General features: G+C 39.5%; 1 protein-coding gene and 1 long non-coding RNA gene across 14 annotated transcripts in view; one reads left to right on the top strand and one right to left on the bottom strand.

Annotated features, from left to right (window-relative positions):
* EPB41L2 (erythrocyte membrane protein band 4.1 like 2) overlaps window positions 1–16,312 on the top strand; it is a 78,144-nt gene extending 61,832 nt beyond the window's left edge. For 5 of the 13 annotated variants that reach the window (XM_053381919.1, XM_053381908.1, XM_053381907.1 and 2 more), the window contains 9 exons: window positions 627–773; window positions 4,463–4,630; window positions 6,043–6,096; window positions 6,298–6,846; window positions 8,776–8,898; window positions 9,286–9,378; window positions 10,104–10,184; window positions 13,162–13,267; window positions 15,135–16,312. In XM_053381919.1, coding sequence (XP_053237894.1) covers window positions 627–773; window positions 4,463–4,630; window positions 6,043–6,096; window positions 6,298–6,846; window positions 8,776–8,898; window positions 9,286–9,378; window positions 10,104–10,184; window positions 13,162–13,266 — 1,320 coding nt within the window. In that variant the 3' untranslated portion in view covers window position 13,267; window positions 15,135–16,312. The remainder of the gene's footprint in view (window positions 1–626; window positions 774–4,462; window positions 4,631–6,042; window positions 6,097–6,297; window positions 6,847–8,775; window positions 8,899–9,285; window positions 9,379–10,103; window positions 10,185–13,161; window positions 13,268–15,134) is intronic. The other 8 variants (XM_053381913.1, XM_053381914.1, XM_053381912.1 and 5 more) reach the window with 7 other exon arrangements.
* Window positions 6,844–11,632, bottom strand: LOC128410535 (uncharacterized). The gene is made up of 3 exons (XR_008329534.1): window positions 11,460–11,632; window positions 10,060–10,255; window positions 6,844–6,955 (listed from the first exon to the last, which is right to left on the bottom strand). It is a non-coding gene; the product is annotated as an uncharacterized LOC128410535 (long non-coding RNA).
* Window positions 16,313–20,061: the final 3,749 nt, after the last annotated feature.

Below are 20,061 nucleotides of genomic sequence, written 5' to 3'. Positions count from 1 at the left end.
CACGCAGCATTTCCTGTGTGTTGTACTGCTTTTCCCTACAGAGTGGGTAAGCTCATGGTTGCTGTACTTTGCAACACAGAAACAGTTGAAGCCACAATTCTTTACCTACCATCTTCTCACATGAGAATCACTGGTGTCCATGGTGGCGGGGAGGGGGCAAACTATGCTCTCAAAGCTAAGTCTACATTAATAGAATGCTTGATCCCCATCCTCTCACAGTCAATAGTGCCATGTACTTTTGTGGGCAAAAGATGCCGTGTTTATCCTGGATATTATTGGGGTGAAGGCAAACCCTGCTTTTCATCTAGAGACTGGGTGGCCTGGTCTTCACTTTTAGGGAGTGTGTCATAATTATGGGTATTTTGCCCTTATAGTGACAAAAATAAACATTTGCTCTGTGACTAAGTGTTCTACATCTCAGAAACTGCCTTGTAGCTCAATTTGATAATACTGTAAAGATTAAGAAAAGAAAAAGCACATAATATCATAGTAAGAAAAGAGAATACTTTAAATAAGTAAATTACTCAATCTGGATATCCCAGGCACTTTTCATGGTGTGTGTTTTTAAAAAATGGTTTATGTTTGTCACATGTTGTCCTACCTTTTTTACATTACACGTTGCTTAGGACCTGGATAAGACCCAGGATGAATTACTGAAGCATCAGGCTAGCATTAGTGAACTCAAGCGCAATTTTATGGAATCCACTCCTGAGCCACGCCCTAATGAATGGGAAAAGCGGCGTATCACACCTCTGTCTCTACAGACACAAGGGGTATGTCACTGAAGACCCTTGTCAGCATGCATAGCCACAAAATTAAGAAAATAGTTAAACTATACATTGTGTTTCAGTATTAACAAGGAAGATATGGGGTGTTTCTTTGTTGCTAATGTGATATTTGTTTGCTGCTAACACATTAACATTGTGTGCATCTGTTGCTTTCTGTTTGCAAAAATTTCAAAGTAACTACATTACTTTTTAGGTTGATAAAGCAAGAATGAAGTAGTTATTAATAATATAATTTGAGAGTTTTAGATAAAGAGTGTGGAATGTCAGTTTACAGTGCAGCTCCAAGTATATTCACTCCAAGTCCCTAAGTCGTTTCATTGCCTCACCATTTACAGTAATTTGGAGGCGGAAGTACTTCAACAGGAGGAAAAGGGGTAAGGGAAAAACAATTCACAACCCTCCCTCCAAAAAAGGTACTACAGAAAAAGTTGTTCTTGAATGCACTCCAATTTAGTGGTGTTATGCCTAATGCATTTTGAGTGAACCTCTGTCAGGCAACTAAAAAGCAGATTCAGAAAATTCAACTTGGCCGTTATCATAAAATGTATAATGCTAAAATGACATTCAAATGTATTTATATAGTATTGAGAATGCTAATAGGATTTAAATTCCAGTATCAGTAAGCTCCAGTCTTCTATTTACAGTTTTCAATGTGTGTGTCCTTTAAAAAAAAGAAAACCAAATGCCATAGATGTGCCAATGTATGGCATGCTTTCAGGAATGAAATGCACTTTTTGTTCAGCACTTTTGAAGTTTACCTCTTAGGTTGCTTTGTGAACCATTTCCATACAAACAACACAAATAATTACAGAAATCCAGAATGAGCCAGTAGGCCAGGTATTTACTTCAGAACATTTATTTGTGGTTTATTATCTGTATTGAGGCAGATTCTGAAATCAGTGTCTCCAGAGTAACTCACTGACATGACTAGACTCCATCATAAAATGCTTTTGCCTTAAAAATAAAACAACTTTTGGGCTTTTCAGTATTTAATGACCCAACCATATGTGTGGTTTTTAATCTCTGTTTAGCACAAATAATACCCAGTAGATAGACATGGGTCCACTGAAGAGCTGAACCTGTAGCATTTCCCATCCTGTGTACTTGGGGAGAGATAATTCAGAGAGTACTCCTTGCATGATAGTGTATACCAGATGTCTGTGTAGAAAGCATTGTTGATTATGCCAGTGACACAGGAATTCTCTGCCTGTTTTTATGCCAGTTGTCCTAGCATAAAAAGCACTGCGTGGATGTATTTGTTTCTTTTAGCATTCTGCTTGTTGTGTTCGCTGTTTACTGTGGCTGTTATCTCTTCTGCAGTTTATTAAATTTGTATTCTGCCTTTTCATCAAATGTGCTCAGCATAGCCAACATCAGTAAAATATAAAGTAAAATACAAAATGGATTAGCTAGCGAATGTGCCACACTCAAGCTATTTGAAAATGAAGACTCAACTATATTTCTCTGAATGTATATTGACATCAATTAAAACTGTTCTGCAGATCAGTAATGTCAAAGAATGGGATCCTCCTAAATAGAGCCTTCTCTTGTTCCAAAGGGTATTTAGCTGTTGATAAGGCTGTATTCTTTTTTGTGTATTAAGAAATGAGGCTTTAAATGATGCTGCCTGATACGCATATCGAGTATTATAAGCTCAGGTGCCAGTTCAAGGTGTATCTGTCATATACCCTGTGCAGTGGCAGATTTGTGCTTTTTGAATAGAGCTTGACTTTTCTCCAAATTCAGCCTCAAAGAGGGATGTGCTTCCTTTGGCGTTACCTTCAGTTAAGTTTTCATACCACTGTTCCCTAGCACAGCATAGGGAGCCAGTTTCACATTTGTTAATGTGTTGCATGTCTTTGTCCAAAGACATCTTGTCAATATAATAACGAGTTAATAGAATAAGAAATACGCCACAGTTTTAAGTTTCCAATAGTTGGTACTGTATAAGCAAAATACTTGCCAAGCTGAGCAAGAAATTGATAATCCACTTCAAATTAGTGAGAATAACAGTAGTGTCATTATAGTTGCAGTGCCCTTGCCAATTTATATAATACCTGTGTTGTAGAGAGTTTAAATTTTATCAGTGAAATTAGTCATTTCTTGAAAGGTTGTCTTAGTTCCCTTCAGATTCAGGACTATGCTACAGGTTTAAGTATGCATCACTGTCTTGCTTTTCCCCTTCTTTTCCCCATCAATTTTTTTGTACTCATTCTGAACATGTTAGAGCTAGCAGCCTATTTAAGAATAGTGCTATGTTTTGACATAATAGTAGTACTAATAAATTGTTTCCTTAAGTTCTTCACTGTTGCAGGGGCACAGTAGTAGGAGACAAATAAAATATTTAGGCTGGGCAAATATTGGCCGCTATCCACGAGACTTGCACTAGTGGAATGGAACTTTCCCATTCTCACCCCTGCAGCCCCCCATGTGTACTCAGAATCAGCTCTGGAGGGCAGAAAGACCCTATAAAGAAGATTTTGTGAGCATGCAAGGGAAGGAAACAGAGGTGCCATGACACCAGCAGAACTTCACTAGCACTGCTTTAAATACAAACCATTATCAGTAACTATTGTGTATATTACTCATTGGAAGAGGCTGGGTTTTAACAGCCAGAATAGAAAATCATGGTGCCTTGTGGGATCAACTGTTACTGACTTTTGGACTGTATTAAATTCCAACTTTTTTGGACTGTATGACACTCTACATAGATTGGGGTGGGTGGGAGTTTTCTACAAAAGTAGCTTTATAGGCAGCAATTGATACTGAAAAGTGGAGGGCACTTCCCCTCTTTTCAACATTCCTGTGTGCCAAATTTTACTCCAGCATAAATTTATATTATAAAATGAGTGTTTGCCTTCACAGCCATGTGCTTTGACAATCAACAATTCCTCCAAATAAGCTCGCAAAATCATTTAGACCACATTTGGGTTATAATTTGGGTTTATTGCACACATTTTATAGTTCAGCTTTAAATGTGCTATCTTGCCTAACCTTCCTTTCATAATTAATGTCCTAGGGAAAATGGAATATTAATTAAGAAAAAAATGGATTGCACAAAAGCCTGAAAATAAAAGTTTGAAATATAAGCTAGTTTTAATGGCCACAATACATAATAGGTTTGCACATGAGGGTACATGTAGGTTTCAACTTAATAATGGACGTTTCAGGAAGGAGCAAGATTGTGAGAACAGAGTTGCACAATTTTCTCGATGGATGGGTTAGATCCAGAGATGTCTTGTGTGAGCCAGAAAGCCCTTCCAATTATCCAAGGCAGCTCTGCTGAAATCCTCGAATTTCTTATCCTACTCTAGCCACCCCACCTGCTTCATCACACACATTTTGAGAGGGTCTGTTGCCCTACAGGAATGGATTTAGGAAGATGCCATGATCTGCAGTATGGGGGGGGTGGGAAGCCAGGGAAACCCCTTAATCATCTTCAAATCCTATCCATAATGGGTTAAAAAAAGAATATTATGAAAATAGATGGAGCTGTACCTTGTAGGGAAACACATTTGAATGTACTCTTTCTTGTGTTTTTATTTTCTTGTGTGCTTTTTTCCCTTTCCTGTCCCTTTTCTTTTCTTGCCTGATGCTTTCCTTTATTTTGTAGGTCACTGCTGTTTTGTCTTCTGCTGTTTAATTCGTTACTTTCCATTTTCTAACTTGTCTAGAGCCTAGAAGAGGAGATAGCATCAATTTTATTTAGTAAAGAGGGTTTTTCCACTAGCATGAAATCTGCCTTCACTTCAGCTACCTTGTGGACAGCAGAGGGCACTGTTGTGAAAGATAATGTACCTTCTGAAAAGCTTTCTGCCTCGCCCTTCTCTCAGCTGCCTGAGGTGCTTTTCCACATTTACTTTTTCCACCATAAAACTATATATGAAGACAGTGGGGTTTCATGTCAGATGAAATTGTGTCCCAGTGATTAAAAGATTGTAAGATGAAATTAGGATAGAGAAAAATGCAGAGCCTAAAATAAAGCTATTTGAAATGGCTGGTGTGTATGCAAAACGCCTGCATGAATTGGTTTTACAAGTGACTTGCATGTAGAAGTGTCAACTCCATGCAGGAAGTGGGAACAGACAGTTAGAATGTAAATACATATTGCACCATTGTGCTTTTTTAAAAGTTAGAAGTAAAATTATTTTGAATGAAAAAATGAAAGGCAAGCGCAAGCTAAAAGCTATCTTGCCCATTCTAAATGTTTTGTAGACATAGATCTTCAAAATAAATAGTACTATATATTGTTTTTCTGTTCTATTTATATTTGAAATTATCTGGCAGCCATAGATGAATCTAGCCTTAAACTTTAATTTGAAACCAAAATTAAATCACAGCTGCTGTCATAGGATTAATTATTATAGTAATGGTACTATTACATTTTTCCTTTCACCTTTTTGTACTGTCCCCTGTGTGTATGTGTATGTGTGTCATCTCTTAGCTTTTAAGATCTACATACATCAGTTTGTCCTGACTCTAGGTCATAACAAGTGGCACAGTACTGTTTCCTTGAGGATCATATGACAGTATGGACTTTTAAAATGCTGTTCCTTACATGCTTGTATGCCAAACATATTTCTCTATTTGAGATATTACATATGAACAGGCAAATTTCATATATCCTCGAAGGTGCCCAGCTAATCAAGAGTCAAAACAAGGAAATGTATGTGAGTTCAGATATTTAATATCTGTGAAATAGGAACATCTGGCAGAACTTGTAGCAGCCCTTTCAAGGGTGTCAATATTCGCTGATATACATTAGGTTTGTTAGAAAAATCTGCATGTACATGAACATAGCTGGCCAGTTAATGTTAGCCTTGTTTGGCACTTCATAACATTGTTTTACAAATGTAATGATGATGATGATGATAGTTACCAAAGTAGAATATTTATTTCAGAGTTTAAACTGTCCCAAGCCAAGAGAGTGCAAGTTTCAAATAGAGGTGTATCCTGTTCAGAGAAATCAAGTGAAATAAAAACCCCTAAAGAATCCAGATTTACCAAATGCCAACTTTGGAGCTTTCATAAGTAGAAAGTTTTACAGCACTCTGGACTAAAAAATATTGCATATTTTCAGTGTGCTTATTGCTGTGCACTTGATCTGTGCTAATTTAACAAATTGTGCTGTACATGTGTGAGCGTGCAATCAGTCCCTCTGTGCTGTTTGTGAAATGATAAAATCAGACGTTTGTGTCAAGAGATGTTGAAACTTGTATTTATGTTTGTCTTCTGGTTGCTTCTTGTTTCACAGAAATTTACTCCCCAAACAGAAGAGCCTTCCATTGGAGCCAGCAGGACGATTAAGGTTCTACTATTTTGCCATAGTCCATTGAGCTTTGACATTTCAGAATCTTCATTCTTCCTTCCTTCCTTTTTTCATTTAACCATTACAGTCATCTTTGTTCTTCATGTGACCTGAACCACCCATCACATAGTTTTATGTTCACTATTTGATTTATTCATGTTTTCTACTTTTTGTTTTTCCTCATCCATTTGTTTTGTGCAGAGTTCGCATGAGACTCTGAACGTAGTGGAGAAGAAGCAGGCAGAGGTTGGGATAGAAGAGACAGTAGTCACTGCCGATACCAACAGAGGCAAAACACAACTTGTCTCTGGTGGTGGGCAAACTCAGAAGATGGAGCACCTATCAAAGAAGGATTCTTCATCACTGTCATCGAGTAGCAGCAGTAGTGAGAGTGAAGATGAAGTAGGAGAATATCAGCCACACCAACGGATGACTCAGGGTGCCATAAAAGAAGAAATAGAAGAAAATGAAGTTATCATAGAGGAGGGAGAACACAATGCACAGGCAACAGTGTGTGCAGAAATTTCACAAGAAGCCAGTCCAGTTCAAGTAACAGTTACGCACATACCAGTGACAGAAACATTGGTCCAGGCGAATGAAGTATCCACCAAGACACCCGGAGAGGGACACCCGGCAAAACTGGATAAGCAAGCCCTGAAAGAAGAGAGGGTGGAAGAGCAGCTCAAAGTAAATGGAGAGGCATCGCATAGTGACATTGATGTTTCACAGCAAATAATTTGTTGCTCCGAGGTAAATGGTAGAAGAGTAAGGGATCCTTTATCAGGCACATCGTCCTAGGGTTCAATATCTCTGCCTTTCTTCTTCTCTGTCCTCTTCAGGTTTTCATAAAGATTCAGATCTGGAAAGTGGAAAATGGATGTGCAGTCAAATTCTGCCTTTGGTTAAGGCTTCTGAATTTTTTACTAGTTTGGTTACCCAGAAGAGCGAACTTACCTGGGATTATGCCATCTTTTTACTTTCTCATGTTCTGTTTGTTTTGCATGTGTTAATTTGTTTGAGTCTTGTCCTGTCTAGTTTGATTTTTATTATCCTTCAATAAGTTTTAATTGGAATTGTGATGTTACCTTTCTTGGGCATGAGATGAAAACGCATTTTATGCATTTGATGTAATAGTCTTAAAACCCAAGTATTTTTTAATTGGAAAAACCCTACCTATTTTATGAAACCTCCTATCTAAATACTAAAACACAAATAGCCAGAATTTGTAGGAACGCACAGTTGGTGCATTCTATAAATCACCATGAGACACACATACCATATTTACTACTCTTAACCAAAGTCCTTTGCAGATACAGTTATTATTTTATGCTAGCCACTTGTAGTCCTCGAGAGGCATGAACTTACTCAGTAGATGCTAAATCAAATTTATTTTCTCTAAGAACATGCAGCATAATGAAGAGCCTGAGAGATGGTAAATGAAGCACAGGTTAAAGGTTCCAATCCGTGTGTGTGTGTGTGTGTGTGTGTGTGTGTGTGGTCCTGGCAAACAGCAACTTGGGAGCACAGCAACTGTGTTAATCAGCTGATATTTCAGGAGGGAAAGACTAAACCCATTCCGCCTCCATCCATCCATCCCCCCCAAAGCTGATCTGTGCTGCTGCTGCTGCTGCTGCTGCTGCTGTCGTCGTCGTTGTGTGTGTGTTTCAAAAAGACCAGAATGGTGCACTTAGCAGCTGGACTGGAGGATTCCCAGAGCCACTTGCATGTGCAATTCCTCATCCAGCTAGAGAAATGTGTGTGGAGCACCATAGTTATACTGGAGTGGCTGAGGGCATTTCCACCCCCAAGGTTATTAAATATGGAAACAGAAGATTTGTAATGATGGTCAGGGCCATGGCTAGGTCAATCTTGTCCCCATTGGCAGGATTTGTCAAGTTTTAAACTGTCTCAAAATGCATTTATGCATTTTATTAAACATTGCCATATAAGGAGTTGTAGCAAGTTTGTGACACTCAGGAAGTAGTGTATGGAGTTGGTTTGGGGGTGACATCTATTGGCTCTATAGGGTAGGTCATACCAATGAGATAATTGAACATATATTGACAAGCTTAATAAATAATGATTCAAACTGTTCGTAAGGGCTGTTTCAGAAGAATTTTATGATGTACTTGCTCAAACCATAAAGTTTGAAGTAGTTACATATCTTGTTAACATGGTGTACAAGACAGAAACACATAAATGCTGTGGCCATTTGTGACTCACCTACAGTGAGTATATATTATGTGCATGAAGTTAAAAAAAGCCAGCTTTTAAATCAGATGTAAGCTGTGGGTTCAAACAATGGAAAGCTGTGATTGGCCATGGGCTCACCACTGTATAGATCTCTCGTATACCCTGATATTTTAAAAGCTTAAAATCTTACCAATCTGATTGTATGTTAATTTATTAACCATTTTTATATATACTACTGATTTAAATTTATATTCATATCTAGCATAGGAAATATACTATGGTGATTTTCAAGTGCTTTCTTATATTTAGTAGACAGAACACTTAACATTTCTTGTGTGTTCATGATTTTCAGACTTGGGTTTAGAAGTTCTTCTAAGGAATGTTTAAAAAGTGAATCTGGGATCTTGTTGCCTGAAGCCAGTTCATAGACTGCTGTATACCATGTACTTCAAAATTCATACTTTTCTGTGTCTTTCTAAACACTAGCCTCCAGTGGTTAAAACTGAGATGGTGACCATTTCAGATGCTTCACAGAGAACTGAAATATCCACCAAGGAAGTACCAATTGTTCAGACAGAAACTAAAACGATCACATATGAATCTCCCCAGGTACAGGTGTTGTATAATTTAGAATGCCTTTTTGGGATACAATATTGTAAGCTTGTTGGGAGAGGACAGGTTGCCATATCTCCTTGTGGAAATGATATCTGTACACATGCACTGCTTATACTAGGACAATGAACCAATGGACTTCTTTATCTGAGAACATCATTGAGATGCCATCTTGACCTCACCTGCCTGAGAAGGGGTTAATAATGACTGAATCATGTTAAATGACATTTAGTACATTGTGTGTTCCAGAATTGTCTACTGCACTTGAGTGGCATGAAAAACATAATCTAGACGTCTTCATTTCTAAAACAGGCAACTTTTGTTTAAAAGAAGGCTGCTAGTTTTGTCAAAATTGACTATTGCTCTTTCTTTTTGATGATGCAGTTTGATGGCAGTGGTGATGCTGGTGTGCTGTTGAGTGCACAGACGATCACTTCAGAATCTCTTTCTACAACCACAACCACACACATCACAAAGGTAAAAAGAAAAACAGTGAGGTTTGCTGTTCTCACCTGTTTTAACAAAACAGGACAGAAGTAGACTGCTCTTAATCAAAATCGGCTGTGAAATGTTAAATTATTCCAAGTTTCTGGGCACATTATACATGTACTAATGAAACATTCAGAATTCAAGATTTTGTGACTCGCTTATTTTCTGGAACCTTGAACTTTCATTATATTTAACCTAGGATGACTTATTTTAAGTATGTTTAGAGCAGTTATGACTATCCTAAATGAAGGCATGGACACCGTTACCATTTAGTACTGTCTGTTCAACCTTCTCCCCCCTTGTCTTTCGATGCTACTCTAGGTTGCAGTGCATAGTGGATTTATGCTGCTGATTATTTTGTGCTGGTGGGGCTTTTATATATTCTTTTAGTATTGTTGATCATATTTGTATTTTAATGAGTTTAAATTGTGACCCACATTTGATTGAGTGGTACTGGAATTTCCAGATGGTGAAGAAGAACGTTGAGTTTTGTGCTGCAGGTGTGGTTTTTCTGTTACACATTTGAATAATCAAAGTATAGAAATAAGTCTTAAGGCCTTAATGTGCTGTGTTTTTTTATCTTAAGAATTGTTACTAAACTGTAAACATTAGAATAACTAGAAAAAGGTTTTCTGCCTTTCCTGTGTTCAGTTACAAGCTGCTACTTACATTGGAGGATTAAGTAAAACATTTTTTGTTCTTGAAATCTTTAGACAGTAAAAGGTGGTGTGTCAGAAACCAGAATTGAAAAGCGGATTGTTATCACTGGCGATGCGGACCTTGACCACGACCAGGTGAGAGACAGAACACATCATATTCTGCTTTCCAATATTTTGCCCCTCATGAGGCAGTTGAGGTTTTTCCCCTGTCAAAAATGTTCTATTATAAGAACACGAACAATATTTTTAAAACTCAGCCACCTCATGATGCAAATCGCTAACCATCACTGAATTACTGTAATTATAATCTGCCGTTTTTACTATGTGGTGCTGCACTGATTCTTAATTGATGGTAGGTTCACAATTTAACAGAACAGGGATTTAATTTTCATTTCTTAATTGTAATGTACCAAGGACTCTGAGTAAATTTAATTTCAGATTTTGATGTGCCTGTAGCAAGTGGCTTGTGACAAGTTCAATCTCTCCTTGAAGCCTGAAATTAAATGACAGAGCTGTTTAGCATTAGGCATGAGGGATGTCTGTCCCAGCACATGCTAAAATAAAAAACAAAAAACATACAGCTGGGGAATCTGGAAAGGTCAGACAACAGAATTGCTTTAATAAAATTCATATCTCAGTATATTCCACTTAGGATAAATATTATAAAGCCTTAAAGTAAACTTTTTAGAGATAGATTGTATGCATCTGTTTGTAACACAAGATCTTGTTCAGATTTGTAAATGTCTGAGTTTTAAATTTATGTAAAACATGTGCTCGTATTCAGATGTAAATTCCAGCATTATTTCAGTAAAAATAGGATCTGTAGTAACCCTTTAAAATGGAGAATACACTTGATAAGAATAAAATATTTTTATTTTTCATATTTGAACCCCTGAATTATTCAATATGAACAACCCTGATATGTCATTCTTCATTATATAATCTAAATGATGTTCAATACAGCTTAGAAATAAAGTATTTGTCAAAGCTGAAACCGTATCTAGGAACCTTGAAAGCATTATTTCTTAAAACCAGTTTTTTTCTTGCCTATCCAATCTTGTTTTCAATTTTATTTCTCTGTACTCTGAAGAATAACTCTTCCATGCTCAAGTACTAAATAAAGTATAGGGAAAGCAAAATAGTGTATGTATATACTTAGCCATTTATTGTTAAGCCCTAAAGGTTATATATTTAAAAACTGATCGCTATTTATTTTGGTTTATGTCTTGAGTTTCCAGTGTGCATCTGTCAAGGCAAAATCACCACTCATTTTGTTTACCTCTGAAGTGTGTTTTGAAAAGATCTTTAGGGAAAAGTTGCTAATTGCCCAGTGCTTACACTTTCCACATCCCACATCAACAAGGTGTGGAAGGAAGCTGACAGGTGCCTCCTGGCAGAACTATCCATTACCTTGCGAAACATATATTCCCAATCCTACAATTGCTGTAGCAACTGTGGTAGTGGTGGGGGTGAGAATCAGTTGTCAAGGAGACTTGATGGGGAACCTGGTGCCCACTGATTGTTTTCTCCATCCTTGGTCATTTTCGCTTGGTTTGGGTTTCTTTTCTGAGTCCAGCTGGTTTTCTGTGGGAAGGAGGGGATTTTAAAAGCCAGTTAGGGCATTTGAAAGCAGAATTGATGAATGAGGGAAACATTAAGCACCATCCTCTTTGCCCACTGATTCCCCTCAGCAAATTTCACCCTCTCCACCCTACATTAGTGTTGCTGTGGTCTTATGTACTCAGTCACCGGTGAATACATAAGCTACTGTTCTTGGCAATTAGGTTTGATACTGGTCAGTGTCTTGCAGCTGGTTTTCTTACCTGAATTGGTATCTTCCAACATTGTGTGCAAGATATATGCCAAATATCAAAGGACCTGTGCCCACAAATGAGCCTCCTGTCACTGCATCAACACAAGGCTAAAATAAAAGCATGTGTAAAGTGTTGCACACACACACAAAAACCTAATTCCACGCTTACTCTGATTGCGACTGCACCAGTGGCAGCCCACCAGGAAAGAGGTCTTGGCGTTGTGGTGGGCAACTTGATGAAAATGTCAACCTAGTGTGTGGCAGCTGTGAAGAAAAGTCAGATTCCATGTTGAGGGGAATTAGGAAAGGGTTTGAAAATAAAACATGATAGTGGGGGATAAAATTATGTATAGGGCAGAAAAGATAAATAGAGATAAGTTCCTGTCCCTTTCTCATAATACTAGAACTTGGGGTTATTTAATGAAGCTGAATGTTGGAAGATTTGGGATAAACAGAAGGAAGTGATACATACGACACATTGTTAAATTGTCACAGTACCACAGGATGTAGTAATGGCCACCAACTTGGATGGCTTTGAAAGAGGGTTAGAGAAGACTTGTCAGTGGCTACTAGCCATGATGATTATGAACCTTCTCCAGGGTTGTATTCAGCTAAGTTTTACTCATAACAGATACATTGAAATTAATGAATCTAATGAAGTTAAGACATAGCTAAGTGAGATGGGTGTTGAATACCTCCTCTAGTATTGGAAGCAGTATTCCAGTTGTTGTGGTGGAGAACGTTGTTGCGCTAATGTCCTGCTTATGGGCTTCCCATAGACATCTGATTAGCTACTGTGAGAACAGGATACTGAAATAGATGGTCTTTTGGTCTGATCTAGACGGACTCCTCTTACGTCCTAATGTTTGTATGTCATTGCAGCAATAAAACATTCCTGTCTAGATATTTTATTGATCCAAATAGCTCACTATGTGGATCAATATAAAGATGTGGTGTGCTTTAAAAAGTTTTTCTGTTTCTTACCTTTTCTGGAGTTTTTATTATTAGTGCTTTCTTAATGTTTTGGTGAAAAACTGCTTTGTGAGGTTTGCCAGAAAAGGAGGATCTAAATGCTTTAGATAAATATGTAAGATACCAAAACGTAGTTTACTACTCATAACTTAAAATACCCAGTAGCCTCTCTAGGCTTTTTATTTGGCTGTCTCAGTAATGGAGGAGCAGCATTCTTCCTCTGTTCAGTTGTCACTTCTGAACAAAATCAGTCCAGGAAGTGTAGTCATTACTGGCCAAACTACCTCATAATTTTTATTTAATGGGTCCTTTTTAATACTTACGTAGGCATTGGCACAAGCCATTAAAGAAGCCAAAGAACAGCATCCTGACATGTCTGTAACACGAGTTGTGGTGCATAAGGAAACAGATCTTCCGGAAGGAGGAGAATAAGGTAAGAGCCTGAGACAAGACCTGATACAAAACTATTATCCTCCCAGGTTAATAATAATAATAAATTTTATTTATATCCCGCCCTCCCTGGCCAAGACTGGGCTCAGGGCGGCTAACATCAAATATATAATACATTAAAACATAAGATCAAACAATCGGTTGAAATACAGCTTAAAATCAGATTACAATCTGAATAAAATGAGATGGCAACCCACAAATTAAAACTATAACTATGGGGTTGGGAACATTAAGTGTTCACCAGGCCCAGCTATTTGTGCTGATCATATGAGCCAGTGAGAAGGGTTAGAGGGGCCCTTTACATGCAAGGTCTTGAAAAAAAGGTCCCAGACTGGATCTGGGCCAAAGACCTGGTGGAACAGCTCCATCTTTCAGGCCCTGCAGAAAGATGTCAAATCCCGCAGGGCCCTGGTCCCTTGCGGCAGAGCGTTCCACCAGACTGGGGCAGGGCCGAAAAGGCCCTTGCCCTGGTCGAGGCCAGCCTAACCTCCTTGAGGCCTGGGACTGCCAAGGTGTTATTTGTGGACCGTAAGGTCCTCCACAGGACATACCAGGAGAGGCGGTCCTGTAGGTACGAGGGTCCTAGGCCGTATATGGCTTTAAAGGTTAAAACCGGCACCTTAAACCTGGCCCTATAGTCCACTGGGAGCCAGTACAGCTGGTGTAGCACTGGATGAATGGGATCCCATGGCGAGGACCCAGTACGGAGCCTCGCCGTGGCATTCTGCACCCGCTGGAGTTTCTGGGCCAGCCTGCATAAAGTGAATTACAATAATTGAGCCTGGAGGTAATATCACATGCTCACAGTGGCAAGATCAGAGCAGAAAAAGTAAGGGACCAACTGCTTGGCACGGCAGAGATGGAAAAATACCACTTTTGCTGTAGCTGCGACCTGTGCCTCCATGGAGAGGGAGGCGTCGAAGGTTACGCCCAGACTCTTGACTGAAGGTGCTGGTACTAATTGCGCCCCTGCAAGGGATGGGAGTTGGCGCTCCAACCCCATGTCGTCCCAACCCAACCAGAGGACCTCTGTCTTCGAAGGATTTAACTTCAACTGGCTCCCACGCAGCCATCCAGCCACCGCATCCAAACATCTGGTCAGTGTGTCTGGGGCTGAGTCAGAATGGCCATCCATCAGCAGATAAAGTTGGGTGTCGTCAGCGTATCGATGACAGCCCAGCCCGAAGCTCTGAACAAGTTGGGCAAGCGGGCGCAGAGAGATATTAAAAAGCATCGGGGAGAGGATTGTACCCTGTGGCACTCCACAGACCCAAGGGGTTCCGCGACGACAATTCCTTCCCTAGCGCCACCCTCTGTCCCCGACCTGAAAGGAAAGAGCACAGCCATTATAAGACTGCCCTGGCTGCTGCTACCAAGCACCTGGAACCCCTATTTGAATGTTCTTTACTACAAATAAATGCATCTTTTGTGATTCAGTCTGGAATCAGATCTAGGGTATAATGTTTTGGACCTTCCAGTTTGGAGTTTTGTTCGGAAGAAGAGCACAAAGGGAAAGCAGAAAGGCATGGTTGAGACTGTAGGCCTTTTGAATGCTAATGGTGATGCATTACGAGCTATTTGCATTATGAGAGAGAGAGAGAGAGAGAGAGAGAGAGAGAGAGAGAGAGAGAGAGAGATCCTTAGCTACCTCCTTGAAAAATGAAGGAAAACTGCTCTTCTGAAGAGGGAGGTCTGATGCCACTTAAAATAAGAAAAATGTAGCATGTGACTGACTTGAAAAAGGAACATTACTTGAAGAAAGCTGTAATATGGTTGAGAGTGTTTTTAATAGTATTCAAAATCTGTGACTAAATGTAAAGAATGACATTAAACTGCTTGCCTTTCTTTAGAATTCTGAAGACTGATTTGTGACCGAAGAACTTTGATCATTCAAGTCGGTGTCCCCACCGCTACTTCACTGACTTCACCAAGCCTGGTGACAATGACCAGACATTTCCAGAACAAACTGCCGACACCAAAACTTATCTTCTCTGGTCCTTTACCATATATGTCTTTTATTTTTATAACCACTTCTTAACATTCTTGGCTTTTTATGAGGTTTAGAGATTTATTATTTTTTCCACGTTTCCCTGACATTTTATATAACTGATTTCTTGATTGCATGAAAGTGAACAAAAATATTTAGTAAGCACTTTTCACTTTAGCAAGTGCAGGAAGGAAAGAATCTTTCACTAAATCTTTTCAAAATGTTTCCAAATAAAGCCTCTTAATGGGATAACAGCTTTTTTCAGATTATTCAGGTAAGTAAAACATCAAATAATATAAGAAATACATTATCTTGTATTAAAAGAAAACACAAAGCTTTCCTATGACCTGGTGGGGAAAATAAATTAAGATTTGTATGGATGTTGTACAAACTCCTTATAGTCTGTTCTGAGGATCTCCCACTTTCTGAAGGGAACTGGTGCTGGTATACTATAGAAGAGATAGTTATAAAGATGTTTCTACTGACTGAGCACTGTTTTAGTAACTTCTCTGCACTTCAGTGCCATTGTTCAATTTCTTCGTGGACACTTTGGTCTGCAACATTCCAGACAGGATAGGAAGGACTTTGCTCTCTTCCCTTCTGGCAAAGATAATCCAGGCAGCTTAAAACCTTAGTGCTTTTCTCTTAACATGTTAAATGTCAAACACTTTGATTATATGAATACATGTGCAGGATGCTTGCATTACATAACTCATTGTCTACCTGTTATAACTGACACGTCTGTTGAGCAGTTGTCTTTAAGTAGTTCGCCTGATGTACAGGTTTTCAGGACATTGAGGGTCTGGGGGGCAGCCAAGGACCCATTGTAAGTAGTATGGGAACCAACTGCTGAGTGAGGCTGCTAGTCACTGAGGAGGTCTATATGAAAACCTGCTAACTGTCTCTTTCCCACATACTTCACTGTTCACCTTGTGTATAGTTAAGATGCCATATTAAATTTATAGCAGCTTGAAGTTGTATTAAGTGATATTTTGCTTTCTGTAATACTGTTATAAAAATAAAGTTTGTTTATTCTCTAAATGTTTCAGCACATTTGTATTTTGACACCTCAAAAAATAAATAAATCAGTTTTGAGCCTCTTTCTCAACATGGTTGAAAGCATTTCAGGAGGGTGGGATGTCTTTAAAACAAAACTTGATTTTATGTAACCTAATAACATTCCTATAGCAAGAGGCACCCTGGTTTTGTTCCCCCTGCCTATCCAGCCCAGTGGGGAAGAGTCATGCTGTTAACTGAATGTCCTCCTAGAGGTCAAGTTGCCCAACTCCCCAACTGCTCCCTGAAACTCCACTACTACAGCGTCCCTAACAGAGAATCGTAGAACAATCTTGCTACTGTAATGCCATTAACAAGTGTTCTTCAATGCAGCAATGCCATAATCACATCATAGACGAAATCTCAGTAGCAAGAGGAACTGTCTTTCACCAGCAAATTTCAGTTCATTTTGAGTACAAGGTTCCTACCAAACCTCTTTGCTTTAGTTGAAAGTGTTGCAAATCTGCAATTTCCAAAACAAACACAAAACCCTATACAAGCCCTAAGAAATGCATTAGGTCTAAATAATGTCATCAGGTACAAGCAGTATTATACTCTCTTGTACAAGAACAACATTTCACTGTATTTCCAACATTTGTGACTGCAGAGAGATTTTTTTTAAGTGGTAGAGAAATGGAAGAAAAGTCCAGTTTTCCATTTTGTGCACAATTATTTTTGCATGAAAACATTTTCTGCTGTTAATTATTTTGATTCCTAATATAAAGTTAAAATCCAATTTTTAGATAACAAGCCCATTCATTTATACCTTTTTAAAAGAACAAATTGTTTCAACTTCCCTCGCACATCTACCCCCAGTTTTTGCATAACATTAAACAGCTATTAAACTTCTGGAGTAAATAGCCAATGTTAAACTATGTATCTGGAAGTTACCAATTTCTTAGGATGATCTTGGTTTCCTTTTACCGTTTCCCCGTTTGTAGTATTTGGCATAGGCTTCAATGGCAGCAGCATCAGGGGGATTATGCATTATGTAGAGCTCCTGGTCCACTGAAAAGGATAAGCACACTGTGTTAGTTTGCAGCAGCTGCTGAAAGGCGACCAGCAAGATAAAATTTTCCTCTCAGCAGTAGAGCTTCATGCTTGTGTTCATTTTTTTTATACACAAATGAAAAATAAAATTCATACTATTATAAATTTATTTATACCCCGCCCTCTGGCGTTCTCATGGAGGAGGCACACAAAGAAGGGCCTGAGATAATAACCGCAGGGGTCTCAGTCAGTTAATACGCTAGTTCTTGAGGTACTGTGGTCCTGAGCACCAGCACTTTGAATTGGGCCCGGAAACTAATTGGCAGCCAGTGCACTTTGGCCAGGATTGGTGTTATATGCATGGATGTAGCCGGGGGGGGGGGGCCAGTAAAACAATAGAAATACTTAACCAGCTGACCAGTCACATTGGTCCTGCCCCCCCCCCAAATCCTGCCTACCCCCATGGTAGGTTTGAGCCCCCATGGCTCAAACAGTCTTGGCTGGTGAGCAACCAGGCTGCCAAATTCTACACCAGCTGAAGTTTCTGAACTGTCTTCAGAGGCAACCCTATGTATAATGTGTTGCAGTAAGCCAACGGCAGTGATGCCATTTGAACCAACAGAAGCTGCTTTTTAACTTCATCAGTGGCCTGGAGTTAAGGGTGAGCAGTGAAGTAACCAAGCTTGCTGATGACACACAATTTATCAGAATGGCAGAAACAAAAGGGAATTGTAAGGAGCTCTTGTAAGAGATCTTTCCATGCTGGGTGACTAGATACTAAAACGGCAAATGAAATTCAATCTAAGCAAGCGTCAAGTGATAAGAAATCAGGGCATATAAATAAATAAATCCCAACTTTGCAAACTCACAGGATTCACTGCCTAGGACAAAGACCTTGATCACTGTGCTCTAAGGAGAAACTGTCACCATACAGCTCCCAGAATGGCCCTCCCCCAACTGCCACCCCCAAGGCCCTCTGAAGGACCATCTTGCGCTGAGGGAACAAGAAAGAGTAACAGGTTTGTCTAAGCAAGCTGCCTTTTACATTCTTCTGTAATTAAAAAAACTGGATGCTTATTGTTGTCATAACCTTCGGGGAACCACTTTGTGGGGGTCTCCTGAGGAGCAATATGTAAGTACAAGAAAGAAAGAAATAACCATATCTAAATGCAACAGTGAAATTGGGCAAGAGCCGGATAGCTTTTGGTGCTGCTTTATGGACTTTCCCAAAGCAATTTCATTTCAAATGCATCGATAAAATTGTTTGCCAAACTTGAAATAGAGCTGGACAAAATCAAGCCAGGCTGAGTGGGAGACCCAAGACATAGAAATCCTCTACCTTGCTTAAACACACACACTCACGCACACAGAGCTATTACTTGCCATTGTCTTACTGCTTGATGCTCAGATCTGTTCAGCTCTATTTGGGGTTTTTTTTGGGGGGGGGGGACTGGTTCTGAAGCAGTGCTGTATCCCACCCACCAGTACCCTTTCAATACTGGCAATCTACGCCATACATTATCAGTAGGAAATCAAATATATTTACTGGCCTTTGCCTGGGGAAGTGCACTGAGGATAATATCAGTTTCGTACAGTTCAGCAGGAGATTAGGTGTTGTTTCGAAGGAACATCTAGTTCTAATTACTGTATAGGTTAAATTCAGAGCGTTCTGCTTTGTTATTAGTTCTGCCTACCTGCCCACCTTTCAGAGCCCTGTAGTGGCTGACTCACCCTGTCGTAGCATAACCCTCAGGTAGGCAATGAGCAGGAGCAGGAGCAGAATCACTGGCAGGAAAATTCCCATGAAGAGAAGCCATCCAGGCAGCTCCCTGACAAAAGCTGTCAGGGTGTACACCACAGCCTGACCCATCGCAAGTAGGCTTTGTGTAGCTGTGTACCTTGTTCTCTGTATTTTGTTGCTCCTGCTGCATGGCCTTTGCTCGGCCCATATTAACTTCTTTTCCTTCTGGACTTTGCTTTGTTTGCACAAGCCTGTGATTTCTAATGTGAGGGCCACCACGTTAGCAGAGCTAACTCGGCTGCAAAGTTTAGAAGGGCAGATTGAAATGGCACATAACGGCCTTGACTGCAGCTAAACTGAGAATAAGAGGGGCTTTTATCATTTTTCTAGTCAACTCTTTATTTGAAATACCTGCATGCCAGGAGGCTAAGAGATGATATATAAAGCATTTCAGGCATTTCTGTTTTATTCTTCCGCACTTGCGTTGTGTTAAATTTGCTTTGCATGATGCACAGGAAAGTGGGGAAAGTACTGATGTCTGTCTCTCCCATGGTTCCAGAAGTGTGGGGATCTTGCAGCCCTAGAATATTATCAAGGATGTGAGTTTAAGGTTTGGTGCTGGTCTCCAGCCAATGCTTAGGGAGTTGGAGTCCAGCAACAACAGGATGAAATCTCTTGTGTCCCATCCTCTAAATTCCTCTAGTCTCCTTCTTGAAGGCTCTTTGCCAATGAGAAATGATGCAAGCTGCTGTCTGTATTTTGTAATGTGCATTTTCTCCACTGAGCAACTATTAAAAATCATCACATCAATCCTGCTCCTGCTTACTAAGCTGAGATCAATTCTTTGCCAATTCTCAAACTGTAGAATACAAAACAATCTGGCCATGTCAGGAATAATGCCCTTCCTGATCACACAAATGAATGTATAGAAGACTTAGAAGTGATAGATTTGATGCATTGGACCTGAATTCTCATGTGTATGAATGTTGCTGGCAAGCTACTC

The sequence above is a fragment of the Podarcis raffonei genome, chromosome 3, assembly GCF_027172205.1.
Source record: "Podarcis raffonei isolate rPodRaf1 chromosome 3, rPodRaf1.pri, whole genome shotgun sequence".
Classification (NCBI taxonomy): domain Eukaryota; kingdom Metazoa; phylum Chordata; class Lepidosauria; order Squamata; family Lacertidae; genus Podarcis; species Podarcis raffonei.
This window is presented reverse-complemented; position numbering and strand designations above follow the sequence as displayed.